The sequence below is a fragment of the Paramormyrops kingsleyae genome, chromosome 15 (assembly GCF_048594095.1).
Source record: "Paramormyrops kingsleyae isolate MSU_618 chromosome 15, PKINGS_0.4, whole genome shotgun sequence".
Classification (NCBI taxonomy): domain Eukaryota; kingdom Metazoa; phylum Chordata; class Actinopteri; order Osteoglossiformes; family Mormyridae; genus Paramormyrops; species Paramormyrops kingsleyae.
This window is the reverse complement of record NC_132811.1, coordinates 8,359,637-8,376,954: the sequence shown is the minus strand read 5'-3', so window position 1 is coordinate 8,376,954 and position 17,318 is coordinate 8,359,637. Positions and strand designations below refer to the sequence as shown.

At 41.9% G+C, this 17,318-nt stretch overlaps 1 protein-coding gene across 9 annotated transcripts in view; it reads left to right on the top strand.

Moving 5' to 3' along the window:
• nlgn1 (neuroligin 1) overlaps positions 1-17,318 on the top strand; it is a 183,201-nt gene that overhangs the window by 32,570 nt on the left and 133,313 nt on the right. For 5 of the 9 annotated variants that reach the window (XM_023844274.2, XM_023844268.2, XM_023844271.2 and 2 more), the window contains 2 exons: positions 1,280-2,084; positions 2,603-2,662. In XM_023844274.2, the coding sequence (XP_023700042.1) occupies positions 1,601-2,084; positions 2,603-2,662 (544 nt within the window). In that variant the 5' untranslated portion in view covers positions 1,280-1,600. Of the gene's footprint in view, positions 1-1,279; positions 2,319-2,602; positions 2,663-17,318 lie in introns of those variants that run through there. The other 4 variants (XM_023844279.2, XM_023844278.2, XM_023844276.2 and 1 more) reach the window with 2 other exon arrangements.

The following is a 17,318-nucleotide window of genomic DNA, read 5'->3' as shown; positions in this document are numbered from 1 at the left end:
CATATACTGTAAAAGAAACCAATGTGACAGGCTCTTGCTGGTTTGTTCTGTCATTATAATAGTGCACTTGTAGCTGATCATTCATTGCAAGCTCAGCCTAGCTAGGCTAATGCCTGGTACAGCATGTATGTTTGTAATGTGCTTATTTGTCTGACGTGTATGTTTGGACAGAAGTCAATGTAGTGCTTTATTGTGATTCTTGTGATAGCTGAAATGTTTATCGTGGGTACATTTGCAGCTAGTCAGGACGGCTATCATGGCTGGGAGGCCACTGCAAAACTGAAAACTTTCCCGGCTTGCAATTTTTATTGAGGTCCCATTTTGATAACAGGCGATCATGCAAAATTTGCAACGATTACTCGAGACGATTTACCCCCACCCCTCCCCCCCATGGGTCGGTCAGTTTTACTGAGGACCCTCCATCCCCCCTCCCCCATTCTCAGACCCCTCCTCCGCCCCTGGGTCAAGATAAATTACTGTTTGATTGCCGACCACTAACTTATATGCAAGGGAGACACTGGGCAAGAGACACAAATAAGTCTCTACAGGATTAACCTGCTGTGTGTTTGATAAAATGGCCCTTTTGTGGAAGCTTTACTGTCTGATGCGCTTCCACATGGTCATGTCTCATTCAGAAATAATGGTACTTTTCACATACTTCAGTCTGTCTCTCATTCTGCTGCTGATTGTGTATCAGACTACAGCATCGCAGAAATATTCAGGACAAGTGTCCCATTATGCCTTAATACAAACCCCTTCCTGTTCCCACTGGGCCTCTTTTTTAGTTTATTAATTTACTGCATTAAATGAATGCTTGATCTGAAGTTTGTCATTGTTCCCACTGGGGAAGTTTTTTTAAAAAAAGCTTCTAAATTCAGATTTTCAAGTGGAACATGAAATTCACAGGATATTTTAGACAGGTCACAATATCTGCCTTTCTCTCTCTCTCTCTGTCTTTTTTTAAATAGACACATCTAAAAATGTTCTTCTTCTTCTAGCTGACTAAATATGAAAATTATGAATAGTCTCGGCGTTCTAAAATGTGCTTCTCCAATTTTCTCACCGAGAGTAAAAAAACAGAAAAACTGGCATTCTTAAGAAGTATCTGAACATTTATGTCAGAGGGAGAAGATTTATAGGGTTCCAATGTGGGGCTATGTCTTCAGAATGTTCCGGTTGATAGCAGCAAAGTAAAACCAGAAAGGCTACGGAGACCTTATTCTGCCGATATTTTGTCCCTGAGCCCACGCTAATGATTTTCTTTTTCCATTTTCCACAGGATATAAACCAACAGCTGAACTGGATCTGATTCATTGGGCGACAGATTGCGGCAAATGGCTGCACTCTGCATATGGCGGGAATGGAAAACCAAATTGTTAGTAGGACATGAGAGGCTGAAGAACGACGCGTGAGCGGGCGGAAATGTCTTGGCCATAAGTGCGAAATCTTTCGGAAATCCTTGCAATGCGAAAAACTAATGAATGTTTGGAGAGCCTCATCTGTAGGAGTTTTGATATTTTTCTCACTCTGGCTTGTGCGTGGATATAATTGAGAGCTACATCGTTTGCTGGGGTGTGGGTTTGTTGTCTGAGGGCACATCATGCCCCAGCGAAGGCCTTGCCAGCCCAGCTGGAGCGGGGTGCGACCGCACCTTCTCATGGGTGCAGAAGTGGCTTACTTTCTCTGGATGCTTGGCCTGGTGTTGCAGGCCGTCAGCGTTGCCTCGCAGAAGCTGGACGAGACGGACCCTGTGGTGAGCACCGTCTACGGCAAGGTGCGCGGTTTCAAAAAGGAGTTGAACAATGAGATCCTGGGGCCTGTTATCCAGTTTCTGGGTGTACCGTATGCAGCGCCCCCTACAGGAGAGAGACGCTTCCAGCCACCGGAACCACCAATCCCGTGGTCGGACACCCGGAACACTACCCAGTTCGCATCTGTGTGTCCGCAGACCATCACAGAGGGGAGACTTCCTGAAGTTATGCTCCCTGTTTGGTTTACGAACAGCTTGGAGGTCGTCTCGTCCTATGTTCAGGACCAAAGCGAGGACTGCCTTTTCCTAAACATATACGTTCCCACTGAGGATGGTGAGTTTAGAATAGGAGAAACAGAGGAAACCAGATTTCATTTCCTTTTTTTTTTTTTTTGTTTGTGCTGGATATTGAAGGGAAAAGCATGACCTCTGCATGTCCACTTGTGACCTTCCCAAATGCATGCTGCTGCTTCTGGTGTCTCTGTCTGCGTGTGGGCGTGGTTGTGCATTCGTCTCCTAACCTCCCGTTCACGCACATCTTCCTGTCCACCACAGCACGCCCATCCAGGTGAAAATAACTCCTCCTTGCCTTTCCTTCTCACACTTGACTGCCAGCGGTCCATCGTCTGTCCATTGTTGTGTGCAGGCACAATGAGTCTGGCTAATAAAGTGGTATCTGATGTAAAGTAATGATGATGATTGATTTAAACTGCTGATAACGATGACATAATTAAGACAGGGACCCGGTCCGTTATAATCTCTGTGTTCCTCAGTCAGGTTATGGTACTGCATGCGCCTACTGTTCTGTAATGGAGGTCCATGTTATTTTTTAGTCTTCTATTCATTTTGCAGTAAAAAGAATATCCAAGGAATGTGCCAGGAAACCGGGCAAGAAAATATGTAGGAAAGGAGGTATGTATCTGCTGGAAATAAAACACAACCGCAATGTCACAGGGGGCCTTTGTGCGGCCCTCTTGAAGAAGCAAGACACAGACATACCGGGGGGGTCACAGGTCAGAGAATTTGCTCTTAATTGATGACGTCTACAAGGAGCTGTCCAGACAAGTAAGGACTTTAAATCAGTTGGGAGGGCATTGAACTTGCAGAGTCTTAACTTCAATTAAAAAGGGGGTAGTAGCTCTGTTTCATTGGCTTACACCGGGCTCTATTGATCTGGACTTCATCAAGATAATGTCTTACCCTGGGCGGCAGTGTGCAGGACCCCAGCCGTCCAGGAAGATGCCTTGGTGGCATGATGACAGGACCTTTGATAAGGGGCAAGCTGTTAATGGCGTGGGTTTGGCTGGGGTAGATAGCAGGCCAATGAACTTGGTGAAAGTAACAGATCTCACTGCACCTTTGGTGCAGCCAGTCAGAATGCCTCATCTTCTGCCCTGGAAAGTAATTAACTCATGATATGACATTTTCTGCTGCTGTCCGGATGTGACCATCTCCTCTGCTCTTATTAGTGGTGCTGTCTTTGTTTTCTTAGCTACTTCTATAAACAAATAGGCATCAATGTCTGTGGTAATTATTCTAAATAGTGGGTGTCATGAAGCTGTCAAACTGAAACCATCTGCATTATCTTCTTGTCTGCTCTTGCTTAGATGTGCAGCATTTTGTCTTCTCCTGACCTGGGAAATCCCATCAGCCAATAGAATTATCCCGACTGTGAAAGACATAACATATTAGGACAATTGCTACAGTGTTTTAAATTCTAAACGAAATGCAGTGTTTCTTGCTAAACATTTTTCAAATTGGATTTAGATTTTTTTCCCCTGTGAATATACATTAGACAGTTTTAATTAGAAGGACAGTAATTATGTCATTAACTTTGCTATTTTGGTTGATTTTTTTCCCAGAAGTATTGGAAATCTGAAATTAGACACATATTTTACATTTTCTGGGTTTCAGCCTAGAATAATGACTAGTTATGCTATAATTCTACTCCGCATTTGTGTTAAATGAACATATGGTTGACATTTCTTAGTAAAGTAGCAGATTTAAACAATGAATGTTTTGTAGCGCCATAAGACTGAGCACTGAGATTTGTTGTTTTAATGTATAAATATTTGCCTTCACCACTTAATTTGCAAGCAGAAGATATGCTGTGCTGCAGTGCTAAGTGCTACTGTTGTCACATGCTAGTTTGCAAAACTCTTGCTATTTGCAGATGCGTTCTGTTAGCTTTGTAGTTAGTAAGGGCTTTGCGCTTTTATAAAGAAACTGCAATTTTTCTAAGATGCAGACATTGAAAGAGAAATTTAGATATTGTGCGTTTGGGACTCCACCATTTCCTCTCCTGCTTCATGAATTTAAACCAAGAGGAATTCTTTGTGAATCTTAAGTTTGGTGACTCTCACAGTTTTCTAAGGAGGTGTACTCTACATGCAGGTTTAGAGGAATTATTATGTAAAACAGGAAAAAAAAAAAAAAAAGACACATCTAAATATGGTGACTGTGTCTTAGTTTAATGGTTCATGCCAGTCCTACAGCAGACATCTTATAGGGGTCTGGAAAAGGTTTAGGTAGCTCTAAAAACATCTATCTTGCATGAATCTTTCTGCAGCCGTCCTAGTTCTGTTCAGAAATACAGTTCATCATTCATGTTGGTGCAAGATTTTCATTTTGTCCTTTGATAATGACCTTTAGAAATAGCCTGTTTCACTATGAAGATGTTTCTGTAGATATTTGAATTGTAAATATTTTTCAGAGACTGAAATAAATATCTAAAAATGGGAACAGTGGGGGCTTCTGGAAGACGGCTGAATTTTTGTAACAATACTGAAATGTATGTCATTTCCCATATGGTTATAGGGCGTAAAACAGGTTTGCATTTTGGTTTCCTATGGATCTTACTGCAGATCCATTTCAGTCATGTCTACAGCTCATGGAAAAGCTCCAGTTGCCCTTTGTCTTAAAGTAAGGCTTGTGGTCCCTTATCTGCTTTCATCTTTGTGTAGGTGTTTGTTTCCATTCATTTTCCATTTGGAATAGATATAATGCTATGATTCACTCGGGTGCCTGACTGTTACATGGGATTTCTGGCTGTTTTTTTTTGTTCTCCAGCACTAAGATTTACATGCATGGTGATTTAATTGGTGGCTCTTATCCTTCACCCAGTGGTTAATATATTCAATTAAAATGTATGTTTAATTAAAATATTATGCTAAAATTAATATATGGAGACTCCTCTTGTCTGTGTCTGTATGGGTGACTAGAATATGGCCTTTTTTTCTTCAATTTGTCTTCCACGTTATTTCAATTAGGGTTTATACTGCATAGGACGGTGGTGGATTTACCATACTGGCACACTACACCTGGCGCCATGCCCAGGCGAGTTCAGGATTCTTCCCGTGAAATAAAAGACAAATTATAAACGCGGAGGAGAGATGAAAATACCAGAAAGCAGAGTGATGCCTCACAGCACATGCTGGGCGTTTTTGAGAACCCGAACAGATACAGGTCTCACCTTGCGATGGTAATGGAAGTGTGTTTGTCGCTTGGTACACGTCTCCTAATCAGCTCGCTGTCAGTTACTCTTTAACGGTCCTCAGCGCCAAGCTTCCACGCTTCTCAGAACAACACACGTTTGATTGCAAATGATACAACACTACAAGATGATTGCTTTATGTGCGATCAATGGAGGACTTCATTCGCACGTCGTTACCTTGCTTCAACAACACGGGCAATAATCATCAGTCTGGCTCGATATAGTATTCATACCTTTAAAAATGTTTTCCTCCCTTAAAGTTAAGGCTTTGGTGATCCATTGCTCTCAGCAAACATTGCACTTTCAGCCAAACATTTCATTATTGGTTCTTAGTTAAAAGACTTAATTAGTTTATCTGAAAAATTGTTAGTCATTAGGACTTAAGGTGTCCAATAGCAATCTTTAGCCTTTTTTAAAGTTTTTTTTCTATTTCCTTTTTCTTTGAGCAAAGCAGCAACATTGAAGAGAGTTTGATATTGTGGGGGGCACAAGATAATAGTTTAAATATAAAGATCAATTTATTGAGGGACGACTGAATCGAAATTACACGTAACCTCTGTCCAGCCCAGTTTCTATGCTTCTGCACTCAAGCAAGATCGATACCGCTTTCTGTGTCACCACGGAAGCAGCAATAGACACCTTTGTGTCGCTAATTACTGTTGATGAGTACAATCAATAACTCATCATTCTCATTGTTAAACATATTGGCATTGCTAGTTCGGAGTCTAAGCTACCGTTAGTTGCTTGTGGGCAGTTATACAGCTCTGGAAAAAATTAAGAGACAACAACATTTTTAGTTTCACTCATTTCTCAGTTTATGGGTATGCTTCTGTGTAAAATGTCCAGCCTGGCTCTTCCCTGCTTTTCGTTGATGAAGGGCTTCTTCCTTGTTTTATGGGGCTTCAGGCCTGCTTGTAGAAGCCTGATACGAACTGTTCTAGCAGTGCACTTCACACCTGCACTGAATGTTTCCCATTCCTTTTGAAGGTCACGATGTCATCCATCTGTTTCATGAAGCACTGTTGGATAAGTTGAATGTCATCACTGGCATTAGAAAGTCGCTTTTGCCCTCTACCTGGCTGGTTTTTCTGCGGTCCCGGTGTCTCCTGCTTCACGTTGTTCTTCCGTACTACTGTCTTAGAAGTTTTGAGCCTGGAAGCAACCTGCCAGTCAGTGTAGCCTTCTGCCAGAAGAACCAGGATTAAAGCAAGATTTAACAATGTAGATTCATAAACATTTTGCAGTGGTCTCTTAACTTCTTTCCAGAGCTGTACGTCACATAGGTGCTTCCCCATCAGGACATGATGAAAACGAAGATAGTCAGGGCAAGTGACGCGCTAAATAGTAAATTGGTAGTACTTAATGAAGAGAATGTATCTGATGAAAATGAAGAATGTTAGGGCAAGTGATACATATTAACTAGTAGTAAGCACTGAAAATTAAAAAGGAAACTAAAATGCTAAATTATTTGAGGAAACTTTGAGCTGTGAAGGAGAGAAGAGAATCCTGGCAAGAAAGCAGTTTAAGCTCTTATTTAGTTCTGCTAATTTCCATGCATCATCCTTTTTTTTTTAAGAAATGAAAAGCCCCTCAATGTGCTTTATCTGCTACAGTATAATACTTTGCAATCATGTTAATGCAGCCTGAGAAGAAAGGTTTATTAGAGTGGATTTATGTTAGCCTCTGAAACAAATCCAAAAGTAAAACGTAAGAAAGGCACACTCCATTCATCTGATATTTTAGCTGGGTTGAGATAAAACATTTAATCAATCTATTTTTCTGAATTAAATAGCAGGGGCAGTTGTACTACGCTGAAGATGATAACATTCATTTATGCTAATTCAGCTCGAGTACACCTGTGTCAGTGATTACACAGTCAAGGAAGTATGGTGAAAAGAGGGCATTGAAGATAGATTTTGTGGATTTGTGCATGATGCATTGCTAACTTGGAATCTTGCTTTGCAAACAGGAAAAAAGGATGATACAATATGATGCAGTATAATTATTATTAAAGTGGTTTTAATGAGTAGAGCTTCGGTGGAAAGAGAATGAATCAGGTCCACCCCTTAGTATTGTGTTAATTCCTTATGAATAGTGTGGTAGATGATGCATAGACTTTAGATTACATCACATACCCGTCTTGAGTGTAGATTAGACCACAGAGGCTATTCTGAAAATCAGTCCCTTATAACATCAGGATACAGTGGATTCATTGCAACTGGTTCTACATGATATGGAGAAACATCACTGTCTTTCTTAATATGGAAAAGATATTTTATATATAAAAGTGTTGGCTTATATATGTAATATAACTTGGAGGTTTGTGCATACTTTTAAAATCTGTGCCACACAAAATATTCGGTCTTGTATTATACACAGATATTCTGAAATTAAATATTTTGTACGAAAATAATCTGTTCCTCAGATCTTCAGCCTGGGAGTTATGTAACAAAACAAACACCCTGTGGATGTAAGCAGATGAAGTTCTGCCATGTTTAGTTGGTCATCCTATGACTCATTTATAGAGGTTCATGAGAAAAGGCACATGCGGTATTGCCTCCATCTTCCGGACTGGAGAATATAATTAGCTGTGGTTGAAGTTGGGGCCACAGGAGGCTGATTTGAGTGGCTTTTAGTTTGATTCTATTGCTCTCTTGTCTCTAGTACTGTAGGGGATGAGTTAGCCAATCAGAGATACAGAATTAAAGTGTGATCACCCACAGGTGTTCATGGAAACACGTGCTACAAATAAATAATATATCATATTATACTAAAAACATGGCAAGTTAGAGGACTGACTATAAAATTGCTGTATAAGAAAAAAATAAATGCGTACTTTAGGAAAATGGCTAAAGCCATTTGCTGGAAATAGATCTGAGTGTTTCACATGGGTGCATCCTGGCAGAGGCAAGATGGGCAATTGCCCAGGGCAGCATCTTCTAAAGAAGACTCTGCAACCTCTGCATCACCCAAAACCTTCATCGTCACCATCACCAGACAAGCTTCATCGCTGGTGCCCCCCAGCCCCAGGAAAGTGGCTGCAATGCAGCTTGAACAGGGTGTCATATGGGTTTTGACCAGTGTTTTGGAATTACTCTTCATATATGTAAGTTTGAATCTGGTAATCTAAGGAAGACATCAGACTATAAAGAATTTCCCTCTGAGATCACTAAAGTTCCTCTAATAGTTTTCTACCCATATTAGGAAGTTACTTTAGCAACATGTTTAACTGTAGATACAAAAAGAACAGCCAGAATGATCTAAAGTCTTTTACCATATAAAAATCTAGAAACGAATGCACAAACTTATGTATATTTGGCTGTCCTGTAAAAGGCAAGTATTTCCCTTTTTAGGATGATTTACTGTGGGCAAATTAGAGTGTAACAGTTACTTCACATTTCTGAGGGGGTTCCAATCCCATCCACAGTCCTTCTCTGTGCCCCCCCCCCCCCCAAAGACCCAGTTAGCTTTTGGTCGCAGTCTAGGCTACAGACAGTCACTACATTATGCATTCCTGGTATAGGAGATGTAGAAGATGCTGAAGCAGCATGTTCTGCTAACCAGTTGGCTAGCTACGATCTTCTGACTCCACTAACTAGCTGCACTAAGGTAACTTCATTTTTTTTAAACTATCTGAGGCGGTGGTCCCTAATGTAATTTTTGAGTTTGACCCCAGAAACGGCAAACAGCATCCTTGGGTATTTCTCACTGCTGATCTGTCACTTTCCTCAGGTTCAGTTTGTCAGATTGTTATTCTCATAAACTGTGTACCACTGGCTCTTGTTAGCCTGTTAGCTTAAGAGATTCAAGTTGGTCATTAGGCATTGGTAGACATATTCTTTGGCAAGTAAAGTTTCTTCATAGTTGTGAATTAACCATTCTCTGTAGGCATCCAGTCTTAGATGTCACTGTAGCAATTTGAGTGAGTGCAGTAATGCTGTATAACCCACCCAGTGTGTCGGTTTCAATTCCATGGTCCCTCTTTCCTCCGACAGATAATGCCACTCAGCAGGAACTGAAGCTAGGGACCTACTATGGGATGTGTCCCTGAAGAGCCATGGAATCTCTGTATACTTCCCGTCTGTCACTGTTTGACCATTCCCCAAACATCCTGCCAATCCTTAGCCATTCGTTGATTAGTAGCTAGTTGGACCCATAGATGACTGTCCTATAGATATGACTGCATAGACTCATGAAACAATTGCACTGACAGCGAAAAGAGATAGTATGGTAGTCCCTGTGAGCTCGTAAGTCTCGTGCTTAAATCAAGGGCAGTTTGTACTTTTGTGATGTAGTGGGTTTCCGGTCTGGCGAGTAAAGCATTCATTTCACAAAGGGAGATTCTAGTAGCATTTATTTTCAAAGGGTATCTTTGAGCTTGGCAGGTAAGAAAAGGACACAAAGAAATATATCTCCAGGTCAAGACAGAACCGCAGTCTGTTTTGAATCATTATCTCGCCACGTTCTTAGGTCTTTTCAATTTATGGCACTGCGTCGCCTCGGAACTTGAAATAATAAAGCATAAAAATGTGAGCGTCTGTGAGCCTCCGCGACTCTCCCGATCGTCGATCAGGCCTACATTTCATCGCCACTCGTGGAAAGCAAGCAGTCTGCTCAGTTTTTATGACGAAGCCTCACGAAGCATGCATTGGCACCGTCTTGCAATAGCAACGTCTCTTTTTTAAAAATGTATTTATTTTCGTATTTTGCACTCAGTATGAAAAAGCCGTAGGAGGCATAATGACAATTTGACGGACTTAATAACTGACTGCCTCCACCCCTTTGCCATCAAAGGAATTATGTTTTTGACACAATAAAATGCGAGGCAATAAATCATTTGTGTTTCACTAATTATCCAGTAAAATGGAGGGAGGAGTGATTAATGGGAGCACCGATCTTTTGAAGGACAAGATGTTGGGAAGGGAAAAAATAGACAGACCTTGGTGTATGAGGTTGAAAAAAGTGTATGGAATCATGTGGGTGGTTAATTATAATATGACTGCTTGTTTCAGATGCCTGTCCCTCCTGCTTAAGCTATAGGCCTGCAGTGTTTTGATTGCCAGCAAGTTCTCCGAGGATACTATCATACACTGATTATTGTTTTTTATCGTTTGTTTTTGAGCAATAGAATACTGCTTGAACAATCTGTTACAATGGCTCTTATGTGTAATATTGAGGGTGTGTGTTTGATTCCTGTTTGTGTGTGTGTGTGTGTGTGTGGTGGTGGTGGGGGGGGGTTATCCTCTATGTGTTTGTATGGGAATCCTCTGGGTGCTCTCGTATCTTTCCACAGCCCATGCAGTTAGTGTCTCCAAATTAAACATTGTGTGTGAGTGTGTGTGCCATTTGATGGACTGGTGTCCCATCTGTAGTGTCCCCCCAGTGCCATGAGCTTTCCAGGATACGCTTCAGAGGTGGTTATGGAAGATGAAGGGAAAAGGGTGTTTTGCAGGTGCAAAGCTAGAAAGTACCAGAAAAAAGTTTTAGGTCTTTAAAGTATTCTGAATGATGACAATGATGCTAATGATGACAAATAATAATACAGAAATACAGTTCTTTACACGTGTTGCTGTGGGTCCTTGTGAATTCTGGCATTTATCTAAATGAAATTCACCTCATAATTATTCAGCAGCAAATTTATTATTGGTAGGTTCCCCTAGTATTAAAGTTGAGTGATACTTACTTACAATAGCCTTGCCTATTGTTCACCTGAACAATAGGCGAGGCTTTACCATTTGCTAATCAATAAAATCTGTCATGTAAAATAATACTTTGCCTTTCCTCTCTGTCTCGTTGAAAAGTACAATTGCCTACAGAAAGTACAATTTGACATGCAGGTTTGGAAGCACTAGCACAGCTTCTGGAGGAGCAATTTTAAAAGATGTTAGGTATTTGAGACTTGAGTGGAGAGTTTGAGAGAGATTGATGTTGCGATACGTTATTATTGACTTTTAACCTTTTCTCTCGATTGGCTGTAGCCAGTTGCGGTAAAGTGCCAGAGGAAGTTTGCAAAGCCAGTACCTGAGTGTCTTTTTAAATCATATACTGTACTCACAGGAGGCTTCTGCAGTACCTGCTGTTTACTGCTAAAATTATCCATTATATTTCTGTTTCTATCATGGGCTTGTTGTATCTTTGCTTTGGGTAAACATCGGAGGGAGAAAAGAGCTCAGTTCATTCCAGACATGCTTTTGCTCTCTCGGTTGGCATTTCATCCATTTTGAGAAGTTCAAATACGTGTTTCCGCTAAATCCAAACAGATGATTTAGCAGCAGGGAAAGAATCTGTTTACCTAGTGCACATCCATTTTGTATGAAACCACAGCTTTAAGCCGAGCTCTGAAATAACGGCGGTTTAGACTAAAGCTCAGTTATGTCGCTTATAATGGTCTCATTGTTGCAGCATCATCTGCAGTAGTTGTGCATTTATTGTGATTATTATTGCATGATGAAAGGACAATTAATTTGAGTGGTGTGAGGTACTCGTATTAAACCTCATGGTGCATGTTTACAAGGAATTAAAAGCTTAGAATGAACCAAATGGAACAGACTGATTGAATTAGATGACTAGATCTTTGAAGGATTTGCCTCTTTTTTAGATTTTGATAAGAAAGTGTGTGTGTATGTACATATGTATTGTGTGTGTGTGTGTATGTGTGTGTGTGTGTGTGTGTGTGTGTGTATATATATATATATATATATATATATATATATATATATAAATAAATATATATATATATATATATATAAATAAATAAATAAATAAATAAAATGTTGTGCACGCCGACCGGGGGAAATACTGTAGGAGCAGGGAGGCGAGGAAGCGGGGAACAAGGGACTTATTATAGGAACACGCAAGGCAAAGCACAAGACTGACGTAAGACTTCAATGACCGGACTGGGGAAAACATACCTAACGCAGACAAATACATTGGACTAATGACAACAATCAGAAACAGCTGATAAACACGGGGAATCCACACGGGGTTAACGAGGGGGTGTGACACGGAAGGAGCGGACGATCGGGGCATGACAGTACCCCCCCACTCCCATAAGGGAAGCACTCCGGGCACGCATAAGGGGAGCGAGGAGACGAGACCAAGGACACAAAGAAACTTGGGGAAACAAAAGCAAAAACATCAACGCATCATGGGGAACAGCACAGACACACAGAACAGGCACAAAAAGACCCAACAGACAACAAACCACGGGAACGCGGACAAACATAGGAGCACCAACGACGGAAACACAGGACCCAGGAACACGAAAGGGGATAGTGGAGGAACACCAGGGGACACACCAACAGGAGGCACAAAGGGACCAGAGTCACAGAGGGACGGGGAGGAAACACAGGGGGCACAGAGGCAAAGGGCGGGAGGACATTGGGAGCTGAAGGGAACCCTGGCAGGCAATAAGCGGAAGCCGCAGGGGCAGCAAGCAACTGCGAGGCCGGAGCAGGTAGGACCCTCGGCAAGAGCGAGGGAGGAGCTGGAGGGAACGTCAAAGGGGGCGAGGAGGAAGGCGGAGGGACCAATGAAGGGGGCGAGGAGGAAGGGGACAATGGAGGAGGCGAGGAGGGGACGATGGGGGACCCGCAGTCGACTGACGAGGCGTCGGAGGTGGGACCGCAGCCGGCTGACGAGGCGCCATAGGCGGAACCGAGGGCGACCCCTGAGGCGAAGCCAGGGGAACCGAGGGCGACCCCTGAGGCGAAGCCAGGGGAACCGAGGGCGACCACTGAGCCGAAGCCATAGGACCCGCGGGCGACCGCCAAGCCGCAGCCAGAGGGACCAAAGGCGAGCTAAGGCGTATGTTGGGTGGGACCCGGTGTGTCACACCCTTCTGGGAGACTGAGAGGTGGGGACCCGGCTGAGATCTGTCATGTTGGGGCAGTGGCGAAGGAGTCACTGGGGATGACAGGGTAATCCCCGAGGGGTCCCATTCAAGCTCCTCCTCCATCTCCACTAAGGGAGGAGGAACGATGGTTCGACAGACGGGGACCTCCTCAGGGACTGGGACCAGGGGCACGGGAGCAGGGTCTGGGGGATCAGGGACGTCCTTGGGGATGGGATCCGGGGGCAGAGCAGGTATTGGAACCTTGGGGTCAGAGCTGGAACAGCCAGCCTATGAACCACGGAGGGTAGTGCAGGAACCACAGGAACCACGGGCGGCAAATCAGGAACCACAAGAGGTGCTGCAGGCACTGCCGGCACCAGATCTATGGGGGGCGCTGCAGGGACGTGTGGCGCAAGAACCTCAGGGGGGCGGAGTCTTCATCGCCGGCACAGGATCTTCAGGGGCGGTAGCTTAGGGTAGTGCCTTGGCAGCAGGTGATGCCCGTTTAAGGAACTTAGGGACCTGTGAGATGGCATCCCAAACTGACCTGGCCCCTTTAAGGGCTAGAAACGGGCAAGCTGCTGATCCCAGCAGCGAAGTGGTGGTGATGCAGACGTTGGGTCTCCGCAGGGGTAAAAAGGCAGTGGTGGCGTCAGGGAAGAACACCGCTGGGTTGAGGATTGGGAGGGGCTCCTCCCAACAAGTAGCAGGGCAAGCAGCGGAGACTGAGACAGCCCCCAGGAAGAGCTCAGGTTCTTCTTCCCATCTGTGGTTTTTTTTCTTGCTCCTTCTTGCAGCTGGTGGCGGAGTCTGGGGCACTTCGGGTAGTTCGGCCAGCGGCCCAAAAGGCAAGCCACAGGCTGTAGCCATCTGCTTCATTTTAACCTCCTCCACTCCGGGTCTCAGCTGCCGCAAGTTTTCTCTGGACAGGGATATCTCAAGAATATTCCTCGTCCGGAAAGCAAGGGTTCGCAGCAGGGGGTCACCCCGTACCTCGGGCTGCTTGAGTCAATGCAACGCCTCGTTAGCAAGACCAAGGAATTGCTCCTCAGTCAGGGCAGGCGTCTTTTCGGGGAGTCCGGTAATTCTGTCGTGCACGCGACCGGGGAAGCAGGAGCAAGGAGGCGAGGAAGCGGGGGGCACAGAGGCAAAGGGCCAAACGAGGATAATGAGGGGGCATGGCACACGGAAGGAGCGGACAATCGGGGCATGACAATGTATGTGTGTGTGTGTGTGTGTGTGTATATATATATATATATGTATATGTGTATATATATATGTATATGTATGTATATATGTATATATGTGTGTATATGTATATATATGTGTGTGTATATGTATATATATGTATATGTGTATGTATATATATGTATATGTATATATGTATGTATATATATGTGTGTGTGTGTGTGTGTGTGTGTGTATATATACATACACACACACACACACATATGTATGTATGTATGTATTAAATACATATATCACATTCATGAAATTTTATTTGATTAATTGTCATACAAATAATTGCGATTAACAATTCAATTGTCTTTTTCTGTTCATTTTATGACATTACCAGCCTGGAGTTAACCTAATTATAGTTTAATATCACATATATATCTTATGAAGAACTGAGTATTGAATATTGGGACATAAAAGGCAGATGCAATTTTTAGTTTTACGTTTTGTAAACAAAAATTGTAGAGACCTGATATGACATTATCAAATAAGAGCTGAGGTTTCAAACGCCTCGAGATGTTGACTTTTCCCGATCTATACCATCTGACCGATTTTACCGCGCACGTCTGTCGATCATTCTGCCATTTTACTTCAAATGATGATAAAATAGCATGTATTTCTCTAGTGCAATAATATACTGGCTTTGCTGCAGCATAATAGTGACAACCATCAGGGACATACACAGTCATCCCACAGTAACGAGACGAATAAACATGCACTCAGACACAAGTGCCTGTGCTATTTAGAACTTATATTTAAACAGAGAACACCAAGTATCCAAAATCGAAATATCTGGCTCATATTCTGTGCTGGTGGGGATCGTTCACAAGCAGCCTGTAAAATGAACCTGAAGTAGTGAAAAGAAATATTAGGCGGATCAGGCTGGTCTTGAAAGTGTTATGAAACGAACTGGTACAAATCGGGCACCGTCGTAAAATTTGCCGTGAAGTGTACTGCTGCGCATGCGCAGACGTGCGAGGTATAAATAAAGCAGGTGGTATGTGTCAGTTCAGAAGTGCAACGAGATGGTATCATTAAACAAGCGGAGATACAAACATTACACGGCAGAAAACGATAAAACGATGTGGAAATAGTGATGGAAATATGCCGGTTCTGTCTCATCCAGCTTTTTTTACACAGATGAATGGAGACGATTATGCAAAAAAATAATCGCGGTCAGTTCAAATAATCGCGATCAGGCAAGTAAGAAATAATTGTGACAGGCCTAATATAAAGTAGTTTTGAAAATCTGTGCTATGCGAATCTATAGTAAACTATACTATAAGAATCTTTTTGCAATGTTAATATAAGTTTTTTTTTTTTTTCTGGTTGACAGTTTAACATTCCAAATTAAGTTTGACAGTATAACTTATATCATTCTGATGTATGGCCTAACAGTTTACTGTTGTACCCACCAAAATAATCTATTCATGAATGCCAATAGCAGTGACGTTGTTGTCAGTTCATTAACATCCGCTTTGACAGCTGACTGACTTTCAGCATGCTGACATTAAAATTCAATATAACCTGAGTCAGAAATTTATTTTGCCAGTGTGACAAAGTATCAAGATAACAAGGAGTACCTGTCAGTTATTAATTGCTGCTCCTTCTAAAGCGATGCTTGGGGACCAGAGTGTCTTTTATTTCTTTGGCATTCCAGAGACTTTGTTTAAGCATCTATGAAGCATCAGATCTCTATAAAATTTTTTGCTACTGATAACTTTTATCATAATCATTTTCATAACCTGTTTTCATATTATTTCAAAATACATCCCATATATGTCCCAAAGACATTTTTGTCCTTGCATTTACATTCCGTTTGTTTCTTTTACATGTGTATTGAAGAAAGGCAATGAAACCCATCCATGAGATCGTATTGAGAGATTCGATTTTGCTTATCTATCCACTCCCCGGTGAAGGGAAATCTGGCAAAAAAAAAAATGTAGGTCTGTTTTGCATAAAATACTTAGCAGGAGGGGAAATTTGTGAGGAAAGTCAGTGAGCTTGTGCTTTATGTTCAGTACTGTAATGAATAGTTTCCAGTACCACCGTAATTATTGCTACTTAAGTTTTATTTCCCTATGGGGATGAATAAACTGTCACAGTTTTGTTCTATTGTTAAGTCCTTGCATAAGCTTCATGTTTTTGCATTATTTGCCTGAATTAAAGTTTACATTATTTCATTTTAGAGAGAAGGTGGATATAAGGTCATCATTGACAAAAAAAGTCACACATTAGTGTGTGTGTTCTGCAATTGGTTTGTTCCCCATCCTGGGTTATTTCCTGCATTGCGCATGTAGATTCTGGGATAGACTTCGGATCCCTGCATAGAACAAGTGGGTACAGAAAACAGATAGATGGAATAGTGTTGCTGAACAGAACCCTTCCAGGAGGAAGGTCTGGAACATTTTGAGGTTGTGCTGTGAATGTTGTCCCCTGAAACTGGCAGTATGATAAGACTCTTTGTCGTCATTGCACATAGAGCAGTGAAATACCAGCAGTACAGCATATTCAATGCATGTAGACAAAGACAATAAAAATAGAAACACACTTGGATAGACGTAGAATACACAATATACAAATAAATATTAGACCAGATATACATGCACAGTAATTGCGGAACAGTGCAAGTCATTTTACTTCAACCTAATATCGATATGTATGAATATATAATGCATTACAAAATATATAAATTATATATAATATATAAGGGCTGTGAATCAATTTTACACATTACTAATTAAGTTCCTAATTAATTCCATGGTTTTCTCTGACTAATCACTATTAATCACACCTAAAATTAAAACATAACACACTGAATCCCCAAATAAATGTGGAGTTAACACAAAGGAAATATATTTTAATAAATGTTTAACAGTTTATCTTCAACTTCTGATGTACAGGTTATTCATTTCCTATAAAAATACTACTTGCAAACATGTACAAGCTGAATTTCAGTACAGACGCTCCCCTACTTACGAATGAGATACTTTCCGAACGGCCGT